This window comes from Amphiura filiformis, chromosome 18 (genome assembly GCF_039555335.1).
Source record: "Amphiura filiformis chromosome 18, Afil_fr2py, whole genome shotgun sequence".
Taxonomy (NCBI): Eukaryota; Metazoa; Echinodermata; class Ophiuroidea; order Amphilepidida; family Amphiuridae; genus Amphiura; species Amphiura filiformis.
The window spans coordinates 20683407-20705115 of NC_092645.1; the positions used below are offsets into that span (position 1 = coordinate 20683407).

The 21709-nt window shown below is 38.0% G+C and overlaps 1 protein-coding gene across 1 annotated transcript; it reads left to right on the forward strand.

Moving 5' to 3' along the window:
• The first annotated feature begins 369 nt into the window (after positions 1–369).
• Positions 370–18135, forward strand: LOC140139021 (galactosylceramide sulfotransferase-like). Its single transcript, XM_072160802.1, has 5 exons — positions 370–498; positions 3858–3997; positions 16554–16698; positions 16787–16999; positions 17851–18135. The coding sequence occupies exons 1-5, from the start codon at positions 370–372 to the stop codon at positions 18133–18135; spliced, it is 912 nt and encodes a 303-aa protein (XP_072016903.1).
• The last annotated feature ends 3574 nt before the right edge of the window (positions 18136–21709 follow it).

The following is a 21709-nucleotide window of genomic DNA, read 5'->3' on the forward strand; positions in this document are numbered from 1 at the left end:
CACACCCCCACACACCCCACACTTCCGCACAACCCATCGTATTTCTACAACGCTCATAATTATACTCTCACATTCAGATTATCAGCCCTCACACACAAAAAAACACAGGCATTTAGAACTTCATTCAATGAAGTTACATTCATTTCAATGAAAAACAAGATATTGCACATAGATTGGACCAGCCAAATTGTGATAAAACTAGATAAACTAGATAAAAATGCTGCTACATAATCATGATTAAAACACACCGCCAATGAAAAACACTAATGCACAACCCCCCCCCCCCACCTCACAGTAAAATTAAAGCAACTTAGTCAACACACATCAGAAAACCAAGAGAAGATCAGATGATTTAAACACTGATCACTGATGGTTAAGAAGCCTTGTGAGGTAAGGAATGGGACTGTTACCATATCTATTGGTCCTGTACCTTGGGACATGGTAAGTGCTGGATCTTCTAAGACACATACCATGGGAACTCTTGTTGAAAGGGAACAGGTGAGTATATTTCTGGGAGGTTGTACAATTCTTTGCAAATTGACAGCAAAGGTGGTGACGCCTTTCTTCAAGCGATTGGAGACCCGTGAGGGACAATGCATCCGTGTACGAGGTATATGTTGAACCAAGAATGATGCGGCAGGCCCTTTTTTGGATTCTTTCAATCCGTTGAGTTTGCTGGATGGTGATACTGCCGTGCCATACAGGCGAAGCATACTCAACAGTGGGACGAACATATCCCACGTACACGGAAACAAGGTCCTCCACGGGTACTCCAAAACGCTTCAGTCTGCTCAGCATGTAAATTCTGCGACTGCTTTTAGAAATCATACTGTTGACTTGTAAGTCCCAGCATAGGTCTGACTGAACAGTAAGGCCTAGAATCTTGGTTGCATTCACCAACTCAAGCTTTTTTCTGATCTGATGTCTGTGTGTAATAGATACAATTATCGTGCTATTTCCTTCATTGCCAAGTGTTTTTACTGCAAGCATGATATTGATCCTTTGGAGTATATTTCCATCAATACTCGTCATAGTACATGATGCAGTCATGTCTACAGTAGAATTCATCTCGACCTTTGCAGGACTTAACCCCATTAAAAGCTATTAAACCAAGATAACACTCATTGAAACAGCTCAACTGATTAAATCGGATCTTCTCTGGTTGTGCACAAGTGACTGTTTTCATGTGCGATATCGCAATAAAGCTGGTATTCATAGCTTCAGTTGGGTAACCGATTATAAAGGAAACGAAAGGAAACAATGTTATGTGTGGCTTTGTTCACGAAATCAGACAATGGCGTGCTTTTGTAAACCAGCATTCTTGAAAATGAGCAACATAATGATTTTTGACTTAACACGGTTTGGAAATAATTTCTTCATATTTTTGGTGTTATCTGTCGTTTACATGTCCTTCCTAAAAACACAAAAGTACGACCCTCTCCAAACACCTAAATTAGCTAAAAATTTAGGACATGTTACAAAACTATATTGTCTAGAATTTTAGAAGAGTACTTTTAATATTGGCCGGTTATTTTTCACACAGCGACGTTAACTAGGCAATGTACTATTACCTATAACATTAACTAAAACACCAAAGTACGAATATTTCCAAACATCTAAATTAGCTAAAATTTAGGACATGTTAAAAACTATATTTTCTAGAACTTTAGAAGAGTACTTTTAATATTGGCCGGTTATTTTTCACACAGCGACGTTAACTAGTCATATCCCCATACTGTTAACGTAGGGCTATTTGTAAAGGTCACGCGTCAATGGGAAAGAGCACTGTGTATTGTGTATAGGAAAACGGACAGTAACTGCAGTATGAACTCTCTTAAGTTCTCTCATTCTTATGCTAGAACCGATAGTTTTTAAATACACTGTCTTCAATCGTTTTCCAGTTTATTTTGATCAACTTCCTCCATCTCTCAAAGACCAATTCTTGTTTAGTATCTCCAATTTCCTGGACAATCTCAAAAAACATTTCAGAACAATGATCTGGAATTCAAAATAGTTTTTAGTTGGGCTTACTTATTTTTTACCTAAAGGTTGTGCTTATTATCAAGGCTCATCTCATGTGGGCGAATATAGGTAGATTCATCCTTTGCCCCGTTCCCATGTGTTGCTTGTCTGTGTTCCTGTGGGAACCATTTAGGTTTAGCCACTTTGAAATTGACTTTGTCACTATCTGGCTATCCCTGCCAGGGGTTCTCTTGTCCTTTGTTTTTGTTCTTGGTTAAGGCATGCCATCTCTCTATTGCATGGGTCAATTCAATGTCTTGCTTTATGACCTTCCTTGGTTTGCATTTTATATCATTTTATTTTGCATGTGTAACTTATATATGTGTGTGTAATTTTGATATTGTGCAATATTTTATAATATGTATATGTGTTTTTTACTGGCAAATAAAATGATATGATATGATATGAAATAGGTCATATGATTGCACATGACATCAAAAGCATCAAGGGAATATACAGTACAGTACAGAAAATGGATTTTTGTTTATGACAAAACACAATGGATTAAGGTATCTGGGGGCCAAAGCTGGAGCAACGTCAGGTCTAACCCAGCATATGCAAAAACTAGAAACACAAGCACAGGGACAGAACTGAATGAAAAAGAACATCCCTGCGCCCGAGTCATGCTACCAGCAGGCAAACACCGGGGTCAGCCCGAAAAACACTCCAACAGCACTCCAGTTACCTAAACCAGTGTAGAAACCTGGATGAAACCCTGACCACCACCACCACCGCCCACTCCATCCACCGGAGCACCTCCATGGGCCCCAAACCACTACCCACGAGCCGGCAGCCCCAACATACGTCCCAGGAGCCAACATCCCATGGCAAAAACGAGCATACAGTCGACTCCCACATCCACATGCTGCTACTACCAACCCACAGGCAGCCGGGTAATAGGCCCATGGCCATGCTCCAGGGGGCAGAGCTAGTATAGTGCAAAAGTCAGGGGTTCATCCAGTCCGAAAAATTGCACACAAACATTTAAAAAGTTCAAGATAAATAAAAGATAAAAAATATGCACAAATTGATATGAAACAAGATATAAAAAGGAAATTATATTTTTTTCAGAACCTGCTTGGATGACACCCTGACGACCACTACCGCCCACTCCACCCACTGGAGCACGTCCATGGGCCCAAACCACTACCCGTGAGCCGGCAGCCCCAACATGCGTCCCAGGAGCCAACATCCCATGAGCACACAGTCGACTCCCAGGTCCACATCCCGCTACTACCAACACACAGGCAGCTCATGTAATAGGCCCATTGCCGTGCCCCAGGGGGCAGAGCTAGTAGCGCAAAAGTCAGGGGTTCACCCAGTCCGAAAAATTGCGCACAAACATTTAAAAAGTTCAAGATAAATAAAAGATATAAAATATGCACCAATTGAGATGAAACAAGATATAAAAAGAAAATTATATGTTTTTCATTACCTGCTTGAAGTTTTTAGTACTAGGTGGGAGGGGATTTTTACAAACAACTGGGAGTCTATTCCAGGAAATTGCTCCTCTGTATCTAAAAGTTCTTTTACCAGTGGAAATCCTTATTTTGGGTGGTACTAAGTTACCATGGTCACTACCTCTTGTTTGGTACGAGGAATTGTCACTGACTTTATAAAGAATATTGCAGATGAAGTAACCTTCTAGTTTCAAGATCCTTCCACCAAAGACACTCAAGCATGGATTTACCATGAGACAGCTCTATTTGTAACCTGGTAAACTTGCACATGTATTTATTGGCAGCATTTCCCTACACAACATCACAGTAATCGTGGTAATCGAGTGATGGGATGACTTAAGACTGATACATGGTATTTAATGTGTCATCTTTTAGAAAAGTCCTAGTTCTGTTAAGGCGTGGGGTATGGGCTTGAAGTACAGATATCTGGAGAGGGGAAGCAACGAGTTACCCCAAATCACAGCTGCGGGTAGTCAATGGGCCGCCAAGTGTGAATATGTATTTATTGTTAGAATGTTCGTGTTTGTTTTAAACTTTGGGGCATTTTCATAAATTTGATATTTTTGGTGATATTTCAAAAAAGCGACATGCCAAAGACAACTCTTTGGGCACATCGTTTATTATGTTATTGCAGTTTTTTCATACACCTACGTTACCATTCGCTTTGGTGATTTACTAATATTATATAGTTTATGACTGCAATTGGGATATTTCAATGCGTTTTAAACATATCATGAAATTAACGCAAATATCTAGTCATGCTCCTTTTAGAATTTTTACCTGATCGTCGGCTTTTGCAGGTAACAGAATTGAGATTGGCTCATGAGAGAGGTCGTATTCCTCTATGTGGGTCACTTGATGACAAAATTACTTTGAATTCCTTGTAACAACATACAAATTTGCGTCTGGAAACCGTGTTTGGAACTGATTTTGGAACAGCTATAGGCTTTAGCGCCGTATCAAATCTTATAAAAAGGCCACGACTGGCGAGTATGTTTTTTTTTGTTTCCCGCGCGAAAGCTTGTGTCAACATCTATACTATACTTCTTTGGAAACGTTGACCTTTGACCATTCTTTTTAAATGTCCTGCTATGACCTTGATATGTAGACTTGATTGGGTACTATAAAAGCATCCACTTTACTGCTGTTGTTTGGCACCAGGTTAGTAGATAATCCTACAGGGATACAATCAGTAGTTTAACATGGTATGAGCATGGTGAAAGACCCATTATTGATTAGGCGCGGATATTAAAAGCACAGATCCTGTGCGTACATAGCAGAACATTATAATAGAATGATTGGAATTTTCTAACTAAAATACTAACTGCATTTTGCATTATTTATTTATTTATTTATTTATTTATTTTAACGAATCTGTTGATAATAAGCTTTCCAAGTGAATTTAAAACATCGGCGATGTACCACCTTTTGGTGTAAAAAAATGCAAAAAACATGCAATGGGAGTAGCACCCTTTAAGTCTTTATTTAAATAACATAAACTCCAAGCTTACGTCTGTATAGGAAGAGCTTAGTTTCAAAACCCGTTACATCCACTTGCCCATTTTTGAGAAATTGGGCAAGTGGATGTAAGGGGTTTTGTAACTAAGCTCTTCATATCCCAGTTCATTACTGATATTTGGTTGTTATGTTCGATGGCAAATACACAGATGCGCAAGATATGGTTAAAATGGTTTACCTGAATAGGAACAGCAACGGAAGTTAAGGATGAATTAAAGAGAAAACAAGACTTAAAAAATAGTTAGTACACAGAAAAAGTTACAAAATATTGGTATCAAGGTACTTGGGTATATTAAACTAAGACACTCAATATTGAAAGCGTAACAAGATTGGCTGTGTAAAAATATTGTAAAAGAAAATGTTTAACTTGAAAAAAGAAAAAAAAAGTCACTTCAATAAAGTCTTTTGATGATCAGGTGATAACAGGTGATCTAGCACTGAATATGCTCAATGTTTCTAAATATTGCTTTATTTATTGCTGACAGTCAGCTGATAATCACAGTCTCGCTATATTATAGATTTCTCAGAATTCCAGTTTTGGTAACATCTGGTCGGGCCATGGAATTGGTAATCCCAACAGCTTGCAGTCTGTTCTCACGTGTAAAAAGTTCACAATGCATGTTCCTCTGGCTGTGCGTAGTGCTCTTCAGTGATTAGACTACGACGTTTCTCCTCGTGGGTGTCGTGTTCCAGGCTCACTGCACTCGGCAGGGTAATTGGGGTTCATCAGCACTTTGGGGCGAAAAACGACACATGACGGCAAAATTACACAAATGGTACGAATTTATCTCTGATACAAAGTTTTAAGAAGGGAGTAGCCGCTACTGTAATGTGATTCACTGATGTCAACAGTTGCTGCACTGGTTTCCCGGGAACAAAGCGCTCAACCCACCACCGCCCGTCAAAAGTCGGGGGCAGTGCAGCAGAATGTTAGAATGATGGAACAGGCTTTATAACTTTGGATGTATCAAGCTCAGGTAGACATAACATTGCAGATCAAGCCTGGAAGCAGGCATTCCACGGCTATGGAATTTCACAGACACGGCTGTGCAATCATTGCATAAACGGTTCCAAAAAAGTAAGTCCCCCCCTAAGACATTTTAGTATAATCCAAAAACGGCTGGATCAATTATCTTGTTTTAAAGTTTGGAACATAGACTGATTAGTTATGCATCAAGTGAGCGGATTTTTGTTGCTACTTTTTATCATCATCATTGCAAAACGCAACCATTTATGAAATTTTCGGCCAAAAAAAAAAGTTGCATTTTTTTACATAGGCTTTTTATGCTTCAATTTGTGTTTGACAATTTCTTCCCTTTAAGTGAGTAATTTAATCAAAAAGAAGCATAATTTAAGTTAATTAATTAAGCTTTTCCTGATTTATGTGTCACACATTCAAAAACAATTTTTACGGTTCAGTGAAATAAATTAAAATGAATGCTGCAGCTTATTAATGTCTTTCAATAATGAATAGGCCTTCCTTCATCTTCATTTGAGATGGCTTCCTAGCATCGTTCTTAAATGTTCATAATCGTTCTGACCGCTTGTAACAAGTTGAGTCTTGATAACGGCCACCCATATAAATGTTTTTGAACCATTCAAGGAATGACCAACAAACAAGTGTATAGGGATCCAGCATAAAAGATCTAAACAGGAATCTGTTGATCCATTGGTTAAATTAATCAATGAACACAAGATTGATCATTGACGTTATCCACAACCTTGGCGGAAATTCGTTGCCACACCTGCACGTTCTGGTGTTAAAAGCACACAATCGGAGCCAAATATGTGATAGTTCCGTATTATTTTGTGTAATAGTTGCAAATGTACATTCAGCTTACACTCGTCCCTTCCCCACCCCCCATTTTTCAATGTTGGGAGACTGTAATGTAGAAATGATGACGATTTTGTCCAAATCAACATTGCAATAGGGGAGCAGTGCAGGATGTTGGCCAATTAACGCTCAGGTGTGGCAACATTTTTCGCCAAGGTTGCAGTTGTTTCTTCCTAATAAGTTAAATTAGAATGAAAAATTAGAATGCGTAATAAATTTATGCATTTTAATGCATACAAAAAGCCAATTTAGAAAAGTGCAACTTTTTTTGATGAATAAAATTTCATAAATGGCTATATAATTACTCGCTGAACCATAAAACATGTTTGAAATTTGTAAAAATTAATTCATGAACATCTTAACTTAAGTTATTTTAATAAAAAACACAAAAATTATAGAAAAATTCCTTTTTGATTAATTTTCTTCAAATGAAAGAGGTCTGAAACCAAAAGTCATTCATAAAAAGCCTATGTAGAAAAGTGCAATTTTACAAAATGGCTGTATTGGCTGTGAAGATGATAAAAGATAACAACAAAACCCCGTTCACTTGATGCATAACTAATCAGCCTATGTCATCATCATCAGTCGGCTGCGGAGCAGGCGACTACAAGCTTTCTCCAACTAATGCGATCTTGGGCAAACGAAACAATTTTGTTTGGCTGCAGCATCCCTTCAGTATCTCCCAGGAGGTGCTGGACATACTGTAAGTACAGTGTGCGCGGCCGTCCCGGTTTCCTCTTCCCATGTGGTGGAATATAAAGCGCATATTCTTTCACAGAGTCGCCATCTTCAAGACGCAATATATGGCCGAGAAATTTGAGTTGATGAATCTTGACTCTGGCAACCAGTGGAGTGGTGTTGGTCAGGTTGTAGATGGTTTCGTTTGGAATCCGATCCACACGCTTGATGTTTAACATGACTCTGTAGCAAGATGTTACAAATGCATTGATCTTGTTTTCCATGTCCTTGGTAATTACCCATGACTCGCACCCGTACACACGTTGTCTGAAACAGCTTGATTTTTGTTTCGATTGGCAAGGACGGGCTTCTCCAAAGGCGTTCCAGTTTCCAGAAAGCTGCCCAGGCTAGTGCTTTTCTTCTTTTAGGTCTCCAACACTAGAGCCCATCTTGGAACCCAAATACCTGAAGTCTGTGACATGGTTGATGGTACTACCATAGACTTCAAGTGCTGGTTGGGCGTTACAGTTTGCAGTCATATATTCTGTCTTAGGTGCGCTGATTACAAGGCCTAGATCTGCTGCTGCAGTCGCAGTCCTAGTAAGCTGTGACTGGGCCCGGTCTATGGAAGATTCCAGCAGGGCAATATCATCAGCAAAATCCAGGTCATTCAGCATCTTGGCAGGATACCTGCTTGACCGACGTGGGTAGGTAACAATTCCAGCGTCAATTCCAGAAGTTGATTTCATCAGAAGGTAGTCTACCAGGATAATAAACAGGAATGATGCCAACACATCACCCTGAAGCACTCCAGTTGTTACTTGGAAAGGCTCTGAGATACTGCCATCTACCGTAACGGCACTATTGGAGTCTTTGTAGAGCACCTGGATGGCATTGACCACAACCTTTGGTATTCCATAATGCCGCAGCACTGAAAACATGACGGACCTGTTGATGGAGTCGAAGGCTTCTTTGAAGTCCACAAAAGTGACTGTTAAGGGAAGTTGGTACTCCTTGAAGCCTTCCATGATCCTCCTCAACATGTGTATTTGCTGAGCACAGCTGCGACCAGATCTAAAGCCAGCCTGGTTGCTTCTCAGTAAAGGATCAATGTGGGGTCGGATCCTGTTCAGAAGGATCTTGTTGTACACTTTTGCGGCAATGGACATAAGCGAAATACCACGGTAGTTTGTCATGAGAGAGAGGTCACCTTTCTTTGGTAGAGGAATGATTACATTCGTAACCCATTGACGTGGTGGTGTCAGCGTTGAGAATACTTCCATACAGAATTCGAGAATCATATCAATCATGCTATCCCTCCTCCCTGAAGTGCTTCTGCAGTTATAGCACAGTCCAATCCTGCTGCCTTGTTGGTCTTCATGGCTGCTATTGCTTTGACTACTTCTTCACGAGTTGGGGGCTCAGTGATAATAGGAAGATCTTCAACAGCTGGTGCAGGGAGTTCTGAAGCTGCTGTGCCACTGTCGTTGTTAAGGAGTGAGCTAAAATATTCCTTCCATTCCTCAAACAGTTCATGGTCACTGGTTGGAGCTGATCCATCTCTCTTTTTAACTTTCGCCCCTTTCATTGAGTTCTTCCCAGAAAGTGAGTGTATAATTTTCCAGGTGGTGGTATAATTCCCTATCTCGTCGGCCAGCTTCAGGTCTTCCATCTGCTTATTGAGGGTAGCAAGCTCATCAGATTTATAGACGCTGTTAAGGCTGGTGTTCAAGTTCCTCCATCTTTCTCTAGATTGACGAGACCTTTTTGGCCTCATCCCTTTCAAGTCTGATGGTTGCATCTGGTACCCAACTTGGTAGTCCGCATGGCTCTTGCTTTCCAATAACTTTCTCGGCAACTTCACGGACCGCTGTTTCGAAGGTCTCATACCTGTCAGAGATGGGTGTGGTGTCATCCATGCTCAAGACCTGGAATCTGTTTGATAGCTCCAGCTGAAATTCCTCCTTTGTATCAGGATCTTGCAACTTCTTCCAGTTGAATTTTGGTCTCTTGCAAGGTTTTCCTTTGCTAGTTCGCAGACTGGCAGCTAGATGGATGTTCACAATACGATGATCGGAGTCCACTTCTACTGAGTTGTATGCTCGACAGTTGCGGAGAGAATTTACCCACTTGCTGTTTATAAGTATGTGATCTTACTGTGCATGGGTTGATCCAGCTGGATGGGTCCAAGTCCAGAGACGGTTCCTGGGTTGCGGGAATCTCATCTGGGCCGGTCTGAGATTGTACTCCTGGCAGGTGTTGACCAGACGCTCACCATTGTCATTTATTGAATAATGGTAGCAATGTGGACCAATGACCCAAGGATGGAAAAGATGACTGTCTGTTCCTATTCTGGCATTAAAATCGCCGAGGATGAGATGGATGTTGTGTCTTTTCATACCATCCAGGTGGTCAGATAGAGATGAATAGAATTCCTCCTCGTCAGAAGATGTTGCGCACTCAGTGGGTGCATGTAACTCCAGGATAATATTACAACAATGATGACGACAACGACGTCGATGTCGATGATGATGATGATGATGATGATGATGATGATGATGATGATAATGATGATGATGATGATGATATTGATAATGATGATGAAAATTATGATGATGACGACAAGAAGGTTTCGTTCGTTCCTTTAATCCAGTTTAATTTCAATTTCAGCTATTTTCACTTTCTGAGGATATAGGGCGTTGGTCCGGTTTCGGATCATGGACAAGGTACGTAGTTTGTTTCAAAGTTTCTTGTTTGCAATATAATGTTACCTAGCGGCAATCTGATGGAGATGATAATGACGACAACGATGACGATGACGACGACGACGGCGTTGATAGAGACGACGACAACGTCGATACAGACGACGACGATGATGATGACGATGATGATGATGATGATGATGATGATGATGATGATGATGATGATGATGATGATGATAATGATGATGATGATGACGACGAAGATCGGAATGATCATGATGACGATGATGATGACGACAACATTGTTTCGTTCGCCCCTAATTCAGTCTAATTTGTTTCAATTTCAGCTATTTTCACTTTTATTTGGATTTATGGCGATATACTTTCTTTTTGTTTCACTGTATCATTCAGTACAATTATTACAAGTGTAAGTAGACATCCAATTAAATATTAGTAAATGCTATTATCTGCTTCATGGAGGCCGAAAGAGGCATTTTTGAAATTTCAGTTGCTACGATTATTACCTTATGCACACATTAGTCTACCATATACTGAAAACATCACAGTTTTGTGTTGTCTATTTTCTTTTGTATTCTATTCTTTTTTGTTTAAAATCTATATTTTGTTTAAAATCTATATTTTGTTTAAAATCTATATGGGTACATAATAAGTCTTGTGAGAGCAATATCTAGGGAAGGATTTGGTATTTGGGCCTTTTTTTTATCCATTATTATGTTTTGATGGATCCAAGTTGTGATAATATTGGATCCTACACATAATAATGATAAAATTGGATGCTTTACGCCCAATATTTATTGGTCTCGCTATGAGTTTGAAAATATTGGACTCGACTACGTCTCGTCCAATATTTTAAAACTCATAGCTCGACCAATAAATATTGGGCTCAATCGATCCAATTTTATATCATTGTTGGGCGTGGCAGGTTTTGACAAGTTCATTTTTTTCTCCTTTTTTGAGTGGGGCAGGGGAGGTTACTTGGATGTTTAAGTCTAAGTATGCAACATTTTTCACCATTTTATAAGGCTAGATCTTCATAGTATTGCCAAATGAAGATATCAACTTTTGTGCGAATGGGACAGCTATAGAAATACAGTAGGTAACACGTGCTACAAGCAGAGGATAAAAAGAACAATTTTGTAATGCAGTAAAAAATCGAATGGGTTATAAATATTCGCTTTCATTTTTGGTTTGCTGCAAATGTACCACCACAGACATGACAGAGAGATTGTTCAAAATTGTAACGTGAGTCACAGTGTAACACGAGTCACGCTATATTGTAACGCATGTTACACATATTATACAGCACTCTGTATTGGAAATACGGCCCTTGCTTGTCTGATACAGGCATGAAATAGCAACTATGTATAAGAAGGCAGTATGTTACGAGTCGTACTTGACTCAAGGCCAAATCACCATTTACCCGAACTCACACGAATGCGCAACACAAATACACTGTTCGATTAAGGCATGGGGTATGAGCGACCTTGAAGTACAGGTTTCTGGAGAAGGGAAGCAACGAGTTACCCCAAATCACAGCGACAGGTAGTGACTGGGCCGCCGAGTGCTAATATATATTTATTTTGGAAGGTTCGTGTTTGTTTTAAATTTTGCGGCGTTTTTCCAAAATTTCAGATTTTTGGTGATATTTCAAAAAAGCGACATGCCAAAGACAAATCTTTTTGCACATACTTTGTTATTTATAATACAACTCTTTTCTTAACCTACGTTACAATTCATTGTGGTGATTTAGTAATATTATAAATTTTGTGACTGCATTTTGGCGTTTTCGATGCGATTTTAGGCTTGCTCCTTTTATAATTTTACTTTGATCGTCGGCGTTTGCAGGCAACAGAATGCAGATTGGCTCACGATAGATGTCGTATTCCTATATGTGGATCTATTGATGATAGAATTACTTTGAATTCCTTGTAAGAAGATGATAACTTACTTCTGTTTATAATAGAGGCCTTGCATGTGACGTATCATCCCGTAAATATGGCGGACTACTCAAATGCATTCAACAAAAGCATGATTGCAATCTACCGTGACAGTTCGTCTCGCTCATATAACCCTGCACTACGATCGAATAGGTTGATGACAACATTTGATTGAATGGACTGCACTCCGCCATAACTACGGTGAAGGACACCGGTTCAAATCCTTTGTTTGGAGCCAATCGATAAAAGAATGCAAGGCCTCTATAGGGTTCTTCGCTGTGTCTGGAAAAGCCGTAGCCTTTAGCGCCGTATCAATATCTCGAAAAAGGGTACGACTAGCGAGAATGTGTTCATATTTCCCGCATGAAAGCTTGCGTCAGCGCCTAAACTATACTATTATGGATACGTTGGTTGCCCATGTTGCCCAACATGTGCTGTGATTGGTGCTGCTATTTGTAATTGCCAGAACCGATTAGCAAGCCGCCAATGATCGACCATGTTACAGACTCTTAATCTGTTATCATGGTTATAAAGCATACAGATAAAAGACTTATTGATTTAGCTGCTGGACAATTGATAATCCGTCAGGGCACACACCAGTTTGACTATGTAGTGAAATACCCATTATTGATTAGGCGCGGATATTAAATGCACAGCTCCTTTGCGTGTATAGCAGAAAATAATAAATAATAGAATGTTGGAATTTAGTAACTAAAATACTAACTGCATTCTGCATTATGTATTTATTTATTTATTTACGGGTCCTATGTCTATTTATTTATTTGTTTATTTACTGACATTTGAATAACATCGTACATTAGATAAATATCAGTATTGATTTATTCTATTCAGCAATATCAAGGACTACTATCACAGTAAGTAGCTAGTTGGCTTAGTGATAATGCATTGAGTTTCAGAACCACGAGGTCCTGGGTTCGATTCCCCGCTTTGCCTAATTTTTTTCAAGGCTGGAAAAATATCAATTTCTGAACTGCTAACTTATTTGGCGCGCGATCTGAGCTATTCCTTTTCTGATGGCTGTGTCTCTTGCAGGCACACGCCCTCTGGAATCCAAACCAGGTTCCTGCCCATTACCCCTCCCTTAAGCTAACAACATCTAAGTCTATAATTGAAAGCAAATATGATTGGTGCATTAAATGACAACAAATGCACATATAAAATAATCACACAATCACAATAATATTTTAACTTATTAGTACTTAGCCAGCATTCTACTTCTTGAAGATTACAGAGTTCTTGCAATGTTCTGGACGGCTAATGTAAATATCCTTAATCGCTTGTACTGCGAAAATCAGCGAAGTCCTTTGTACACTTGCACTTATAAATATCCTTGCGTATAAAATCCCCACACAAAAATGGTGCTGCTTACTCCAAACAATGACCTCCTTGCGCTGTTTTCTCCAAACGCTTATCTTCTTGCGCTGCTTTCTCCAAACATTTATCTCCTTGATCTGCTTAACCAAACATTTATCTCATTGCGCTGCTTTCTCCAAAATGGTGTTTCTTTCGCCAATCACTCTTTCTCCAAGGAAACAGGCTTCTTTACCACTGCTCCGCTGTATTTGACAGATGTGTTGTTTTTACAAACCCAGCAAACTCCAGCAATTCGACAGAAGAACTTTAATCCTTTGATGAGGAAGAGCACATTCGTGTACTCATAAGTCTCCTTCGTTGTTGTATTAAAATAGCTCAATTATTGGCTATGTAAACTGGTTAAAATGTACTTCTTTTTTGAAGCACGAAGACCAACACACATGTGGAGTTTTACAATCTCCCATGACATTCTGTAAAGTCCAAACTCAAGCCTCCAGCTTTTATACCAGTACTCATGCAAACACCCATCATCTATTAATAAACCATTACTTCATTCACAACTTCACAACAGATGGTGCAAGCTTGGGATTTCCCAAGATTAATTATACACATTAACCTTTCACATTACATCACTTCCTGGGGGGATGGGTCCTATGGTGCAATACACTGAACTGGGGTTTATCCAAGTTCCAAACAAAGATTTGAATTTGTTTACAATAATTTGGGGGAAATCCCAAAATGACTTAAAACACAAATTCTTGCAAGCCAGTGCAAGGGGTTTCCCATCTTATGAAATGAAATACTTAAATAATTAAATTAAATTACTCAGGGCATATCACAAGTGTATATACCAGAACTTTAAATAGTGCATTATGTAGATATATATAGAATAATAGTTTGCTGTCAAACAGCTTAGAATAGAGTTTACATAAAAATTATCTTGGAACAACTAGTGTCTAAATAATGCTTGACATAAGCCTGTCAAAAATCGCTCTCCTCCTCTTGGCCTGCTAAATAATCCTTGCAACCATAGCATATGCTAAATCCTCAGGAAGCTAATTTGTCAACCTTAAAATGATCTAGATATATTGTGCATTATTTTTGTTTTCTTATTACCTGAGAGCATTTTATTCAAAATGTGCCCCATAAATGTGTGGTAAAATTAAAATCCTTCGACTTGTCAAAATTGCTTTCCCTTCTTTTGGCTTGCCAAGACGTTCCACGTCCCAATTTTACCCTCCCCATGGCTCATAATCATTTTACATCACTCCACAAGTTGCGGGGCTTGAAACCATTTTTGTCCCCAGCTGCTGGACTACGGTACTGGATAAGGAGTGCAATATCCATGCTGCCTGAACATGTACGTTGCTGTTACGGATGCATTCAGAAAATCTAATGGCTGATGAACTGTACTCTATATCATATAAATGTGATGATTTAGTGATGAACAATATAATGATGAACGTATATTTAGTGTTAAGATATAACTTTAATACAACAATGCAAATTTAATTGAGCATGTTTAGAGCCTTCAAAGTGAAGCTATGTTATCAAATTGTGCGCGTTATTCGAGTCACGTAACGCGAGTCAAACAATCCGGCAACAATGATGCTCAATCCAAAAAAGGGAGAGCATTATACAAATTCAAAGTTTGGAACTTCAGGAATAGAAATCGTTACTTTGCGTTTCACGCCTAAAGGCGATCGTCAGACGACACGATGGAAACATTTTGGCTGGACAACAATCCCCTTGGAATGGAAGAATTTACATTCCATGGTGTCAACATCTTAACCTTTTTTCAGATACGTATTTGTGTAACGTTTTCTGAACGTATTATTCAAACGTTGTCACCAGGTCTGACCAAACATTGCATCAACGTCGAAACAACGTCATTACAATGTCATAATGATGTTATATCAACGTCCAAAAATCAACGTCAAAAATAACGTTGTCACTACACGAATACGAGTTCACAGATTTACGTGTTTACAACGTAAATGACAACCTAAGTCCAACGTAAGCGAACGTCGTGAATACGTAGTGTGTTATCTGGGGTACTTGTTAGTTAGTATTTCCTTTAATATTGTACTTTTGTACTTTTTAATATACATAGCCAGAATTTCCCAAATTTTCACGGGCGCCTCACATAATGACGTCATAACAACATTATATGGGGAATGTTTGTACTTATTCTGGTATCACTGGATAGAGGAGACCTATAGCTATACATTGGTACCGAATATGTGATGCGATCGAGCAAAATCAGTCGAAACTCAATATTAATTTTTTGTTATATATCCAGACAAAGGAAATATTACCATTTTTTTTTCTTTTGTTTTGGATACTCTTTAATAATTGCTTATATCTTTGGAACTAGTTATTCAATTTCAATGGGGTTTTCTGCAAAATGCAGCTTCGTAAATGCCTGTTTTACTATTTACACATAACGGTATATAACGGTATATGATGTTTTGATAATACCCCAACCCCTCGTAGTTCGTGTTACAAAATATGGCTCAGGAGTTCTAGGGTTAAAGCCATAATTTGCTATTTGCATCACAGCGACGCCCTCAATTTTACTAAAATTTCAACCTTTTGCACTATTTTCATTATCTGAATCAATATATTATTGAAAAATAACACTTATTCTACAATTCGTATACTTTGAAAACTTGCTTAATTTATTGTTGTTAATGAGTTATGTACGTTTTACAAAAGTGTTGTTGTTTTAGCCCTCTTTACAACATAACTCAAGAACCACAGGACCTACAAAAATATATATGTGATATTTGAATTCTTCTACACGCTCGCTATGAATTGGGCAATGCAATTTTGGCTAAAGCATACTACCATTCGCAAGATGCTCTGTACTACTTTTTTTTTGCTGCTCCGATACATCGTATACCCTTAATTCCAGTAAAATATAAGTTTTATTTTAAATCCGGAGATCTCCGGTTTTATTCAGGGTTCACGGATCTTTGCTTTTCATCACCCTAAATTAATGCTAAATTAATTGATTCTAAATAAAATGTATTCATCATTTCAGAAATCAAGTGTCGATTCCACCACCACGACAGGACTCCAAGAATCGGACGTTTGGTCATCATAACCATAGCAATCAATGCAAACCACGTGATCAACTGGTCTTCATAAAGACACATAAGACAGGGAGTACTACGTTGCAAAATATAGCTCAAATGTACGGGTATTATCACAATTCTTCCTTCCTGTTCAATGCGCAAGATCAAGGAACTGGACACATAGGATACATAAAAGTAGATAACTAAAATCCTCCCTCCATTACGTGTATCGCACGGTGATTATGATAAATATGCAAATCAGTTCGACATGTCCACAATACACTTCAAGTACAATCGTACATTTTTTAATACTGTAATGAAAAATGACACTAAGTATATTTCTGTGTTACGTGATCCCGTGAAACAGTTCGAATCCGCGTTTGTGTTTTTTGGACACGGTAAGAATGGAAATGTATCTACGGAGGCGCGGATAAACAAATGGCTCCAAGGATCCAAAAGTGGTAAATACCTCAATAATAATCAAATGCGTGATTTGGGATTGCCAGTAAAAAGTTCCCGGGAAAAAGTTTTAGAAATAAAATAGCAGTGACGTTATATATTCCCAGCAAACACAAAACGTTTTCGACATCATTCGCAAAAGGTTGTAAAAGGTTGTCAGAAAACGTTTAAATGTCGGGTTATATAAAGGGTATATTAAGAGTATAAAACGTTTTCATAACATTAAAAAACATTTTCTGATAATCTACTGCTCAGCAAACAAAAATGTTTTACCGAAAACGTTTAAATGTCGGGTTATATAAAGGGTATAAAAACGTTTTAATAATATTTCAAAAACATTCTTGAAAACTTATTACAAAACATTCTAAACAGAATGTTATTTTGGGGTTGAAAAAATATTTTGCGAAAAATGTTTGCCCAAAATATTTTCAATAACGTTTTAATAACGTTTTCATGACCTTTATATAACCCGACATTTAAATGTTATTAAAAGGTTTTGAAAAAAAACATTTTAAGAACATTTCTGTGTTTGCTGGGTTCAAATATTTTAACATAATGTTATTTACGTATTGACATAACATTTTGCAAAAAGGTCTGCAAAAATAGTTTACAATAATATTTTTTGAAAACATTTAAAAATATTGTTGTAGTGTGTTTTCATAGAAAACGTTTTAAAACGTTATCATGACCTTTATATAACCCGACATTTTAATGTTATTAAAACGTTTTTACCTAAACCAAAAGCTAAAATATAACTTATTTAAAACGTTCTTAAAACATTTTTGTGTTTGCTGGGTTAAGAAGCTTTCTCGTGAATTTGATCTAATGCTCATCACCGAATATTTCGACGAATCTTTGCTGTTACTCCGTAAGCTGATGTGCTGGAGCTTTGATGATATCTTATACATAAAGCAAAACGCTAGAACAAATGCATCTCATTCACAGCCCCTATCGCAACTAGTAAAAGACAAGATAAGGCAATGGAATGTTGCAGATACAGATCTTTATGAATATTTTAATCAAACATTGTGGAAGAAAATTGCTGCATATGAACCATCTTTTCATCGTGATTTACAGTACTTCAAATAGAGACAAACTGCACTTTATAACCTCTGCGTGGGGAACACTGTATCCCAACAAATTAAGCACAGTCATGTAGTGCGAACAATGTATAGTTTGAAACCTAATGCTACGGATTACTGTACTTTATTGGTCAATAAGCAGAGAGATGTTTTTGAACGTCTCTGGATAAAGCAAAAAAAAACAAAAAAAACAACAAAAAAACCAGAAAACAAACAAACAAACAAACAAAAACAACAAACAAAACAAGAACAAAAAAACAACAACAACAAAAAAAAGCAAAAGAAAAATAATATCACATAAATCTCAATTACCATAGTAACAAAATGTACACATAATCTAATACCTTTGCAGCGTTACCTATGTTTGGTCAAGATTTAGGAAACTGTTATTAGTATTATTATTGCATGACGATATGCATGCGCGCATGGGGGGGGGGGGGGGCTTTGGGGCGCCAAAAACAGGGGCGGCAAAAACGAAGGGGCGGCAAAAGAAGAAGGGCGGCAAACGAAGGGGCGGCAAAAGAAGAAGGGGCGGCACAAACAATTAGTAAAGAAAAAAGGGTGGAAAAAATTGAAAAATATAAAACATTTTGGAAAAAATTGCGCTGATATGTCAATAAGGCATAGAAATGATGTTTTTTGCCCACGAAAGGTATTAGTGAGTCGTGCGCCATTATCATGATTATCGGGGATTCCTTTTTTGTGATGAAGGCTCCAGCCGAAATGTCCGTATTCCAGAATGTAATGAACACAACTCTGTACTCCCCCGGGGAGATGATGTATTTTGCGACACTCAATAGCCCCTGGAATAGTGCATGATGGGAAAGAGGGAAAAAGGTCTATGGAGTATGGGAGTCACCGGCTTTGGGCCTGCCGGCCATGCGGCCTTGATATTTTTTGTTGATACTGGGCCCCTGTATGATACAGGCTGTATCAACAAATGAGTAGCCTTAAGGGTGACGGGCTGTTTCTATAAAAATAACCTTAATGTTAAAACCCAGAGTAACCTTAATATAACGACCTTTAAATGCAATGTTACAGATGGCGCTATTAATGCACTAATGTGCTTAATATTTACACTTAAATACTGTTGTAGAGAGCTTAATACTAGCACTGTAGTGAAGATACTAGGTTGGAAGGTCAAGTTGCTGAGGTATTGACCTGCAATTGACCAATTTAGCTCAAAATACTCGAGGTCACGCACACAAAAGATAATTTTGTCCTGTTACCTGTTAAAGTGAGGTGACAACGGTTTGCGTTTTTAAATACAACATGAATTATGTGATGTGATCAAGAAAATCAGTCGGAAGTCGGAAATATTGATTTTGAGATATATCCAAACAAAGAAGTAATTCCTTTTTATTTTAATTGTTTTGGGAACTCATTAACTGCACATATCTTTTGAACTAGTTGTCCAAATTCAATGGGATTTCTGCAAAATGTAGATTTGAAAATGCTATTTACAATTCTATAAAAAATGAAAATTGAATATGTTCTACTTCAGACTGAGTTTTCTTGATCATACCACATATCAAACCTGTCACACATTTTCTCCGTATTATTGACAGCAAGTCCAAATATCGATATTACTATTGCAAAACGTCAATACCATATCAATAGGGTTGGGCGAATCACCATAATTTTTTTTAAACAAGTTGTTTCCATGGCCAAATTTGCCGCAGAACACGAATCTGCCAAAAATTTTGACCTCCGATGACGTTTGACCCCTGTACTATTCAAAAATTCAAAATGGCTGCCAAAATAGCATCTTTTTGCTTGTTTGTGGCATATTTTAATAGATAAAAAGCTTCAATATGTCTTTTTATATGTTTTAGGGGTTAAGAAACACAAATTTGACACTTTTGAGATGATTATCTGTACCTTGTACAAGTTCAGTGGCCAGAAAATTCAAAATGGCCGCCAAAATGACGTCATTTTCCTTGTAATAGCATATTTTGATAGAAACGTGGCTTCAAATAAGTCTTTTTCATGTTTTTTGATTTGGGAGCGCAACATTGACACTTATAAGAAGAATTGAAGTACCATGTAGGAGTTATCAGTTGACAGAAATTCAAAATGGCTGCCAAAATGACCTAATTTTCTTGTATTAGCATATGTTGACAGAAACATGGCTACAAATAATGTATTTATCTATGTTTTGATGTTTGGGAACACAAATTAGACACTTTTAACTTAATTAGCAGTTACCACATACTAATTATGAGTTGCCAGCATTGAATATCATCCAACTTGAAGAAAACTGCTGAAAACTACTTCTCTAAGGAGTAGAAATATAAACAGGATTATAGTCTACATGTGTTTACATAGTATTTCATTGCATTTTGTAATTTCTAGTAACTGTGAGCAACCTGCATTTTGTATTTTACACTATGATATTTTTCAACAAAACATCAATATCTGCTGACAAGTTTGATTCTTGTTTCACGGCATTTTGAATGGATTGTCTCAGTTCTTTACACAGAAATTTCACTATCTTCAAATTCGTCGACTTTCATTTGTCGGATTTGGTGAATATCTGGGCTTCTGTAACCCGGAGATAGCAAAATTTGCAAAGCAGTTCTTTTTCGGTTAAGTGTGCAAGGATATTGATAGAATCCTGTGTCACAGGGACTTGATGGCGCTTACATGCATCTAGAAGTTTCATGGTTCTAGCAGGTTTCTTCCTTTTCAGTTCTACTTTCTTCACTAGAGTTAGTCGCTTTGATATTTTAACCATCTGCAGGTAATGACCCTGTCTCCTTTATGAAACACTGATGTCAGAACTTCTTGCCCAATTCCATTTTTGGCATTTTTCAGCATTGTTAAGTGTTGTGAACAACTGGTCCACCACCAGCAGCCGTTTCGTTGTGACTATGTTTTATGAGAATGGGTTTGAACTGACGTGGATCCACCACTTGCAGAGATCAGGCATCTGATGAAGTCTTCAGAAATATTGAACAGAAAATTTGGAGTTCAGAACCTGCTAAACATAACTGCTGGAGAGAAAGTGTTCACCTCACCTGGATCTTGTGTCTACACATTGGCCCTTATTGTGATTTCGAAGCTACTATCTCCAAGTCTGATGCAGCTCACTGCATAAGCCTGGATGGATAGCCAGTGTAGGCTAATAAGATGCATGCTGGCCAGATAGCTTTGATAAACAAAGCAAGAAATGGAAGAAAATAGCAAGGAAAAGGAGAAAGATGAGAAGGCCACTCTCAAACACAATTGTACAGTTTTACTCTTAGCCCTTACTTCGTGAGAAAGGAAATTAGAATTTCAATCTCAAGCCCCGATGCAAAGGCTTAAAGAACAGAACGATTGGTTTGCAGTGTAGCAAGTGGTGAAATTTTCGCGCGAAGAACTGAGAAAGTCTATTCAAAATGCTGTGAAACCAGAATCAAACTTGTCAGCAGATATTGATGCTTTGTTTAAAATTATGCTAGTGTAATACAAAAATGTAGGTTGCTCACAGTTATTAGAAATTACGAATGCGATGATATACCTCAGAGAAGTAGATTTCAGTAGTTTTCTACAACAAAATTAGATGATATTCAGTGATGACAACACATAATTTGTAT

Coding starts and splice junctions, on each gene's coding strand:
- LOC140139021 (XM_072160802.1), top strand. CDS start 370: ATGGTTAAGAAGCCTTGTGAGGTAAGGAATGGGACTGTTACCATATCT. Junction 3,998..16,553: donor TATGTATTTATTGTTAGAAT/GTTCGTGTTTGT, acceptor TCATCATTTCAG/AAATCAAGTGTCGATTCCAC. Junction 17,000..17,850: donor GACACGGTAAGAATGGAAAT/GTATCTACGGAG, acceptor TGGGTTAAGAAG/CTTTCTCGTGAATTTGATCT.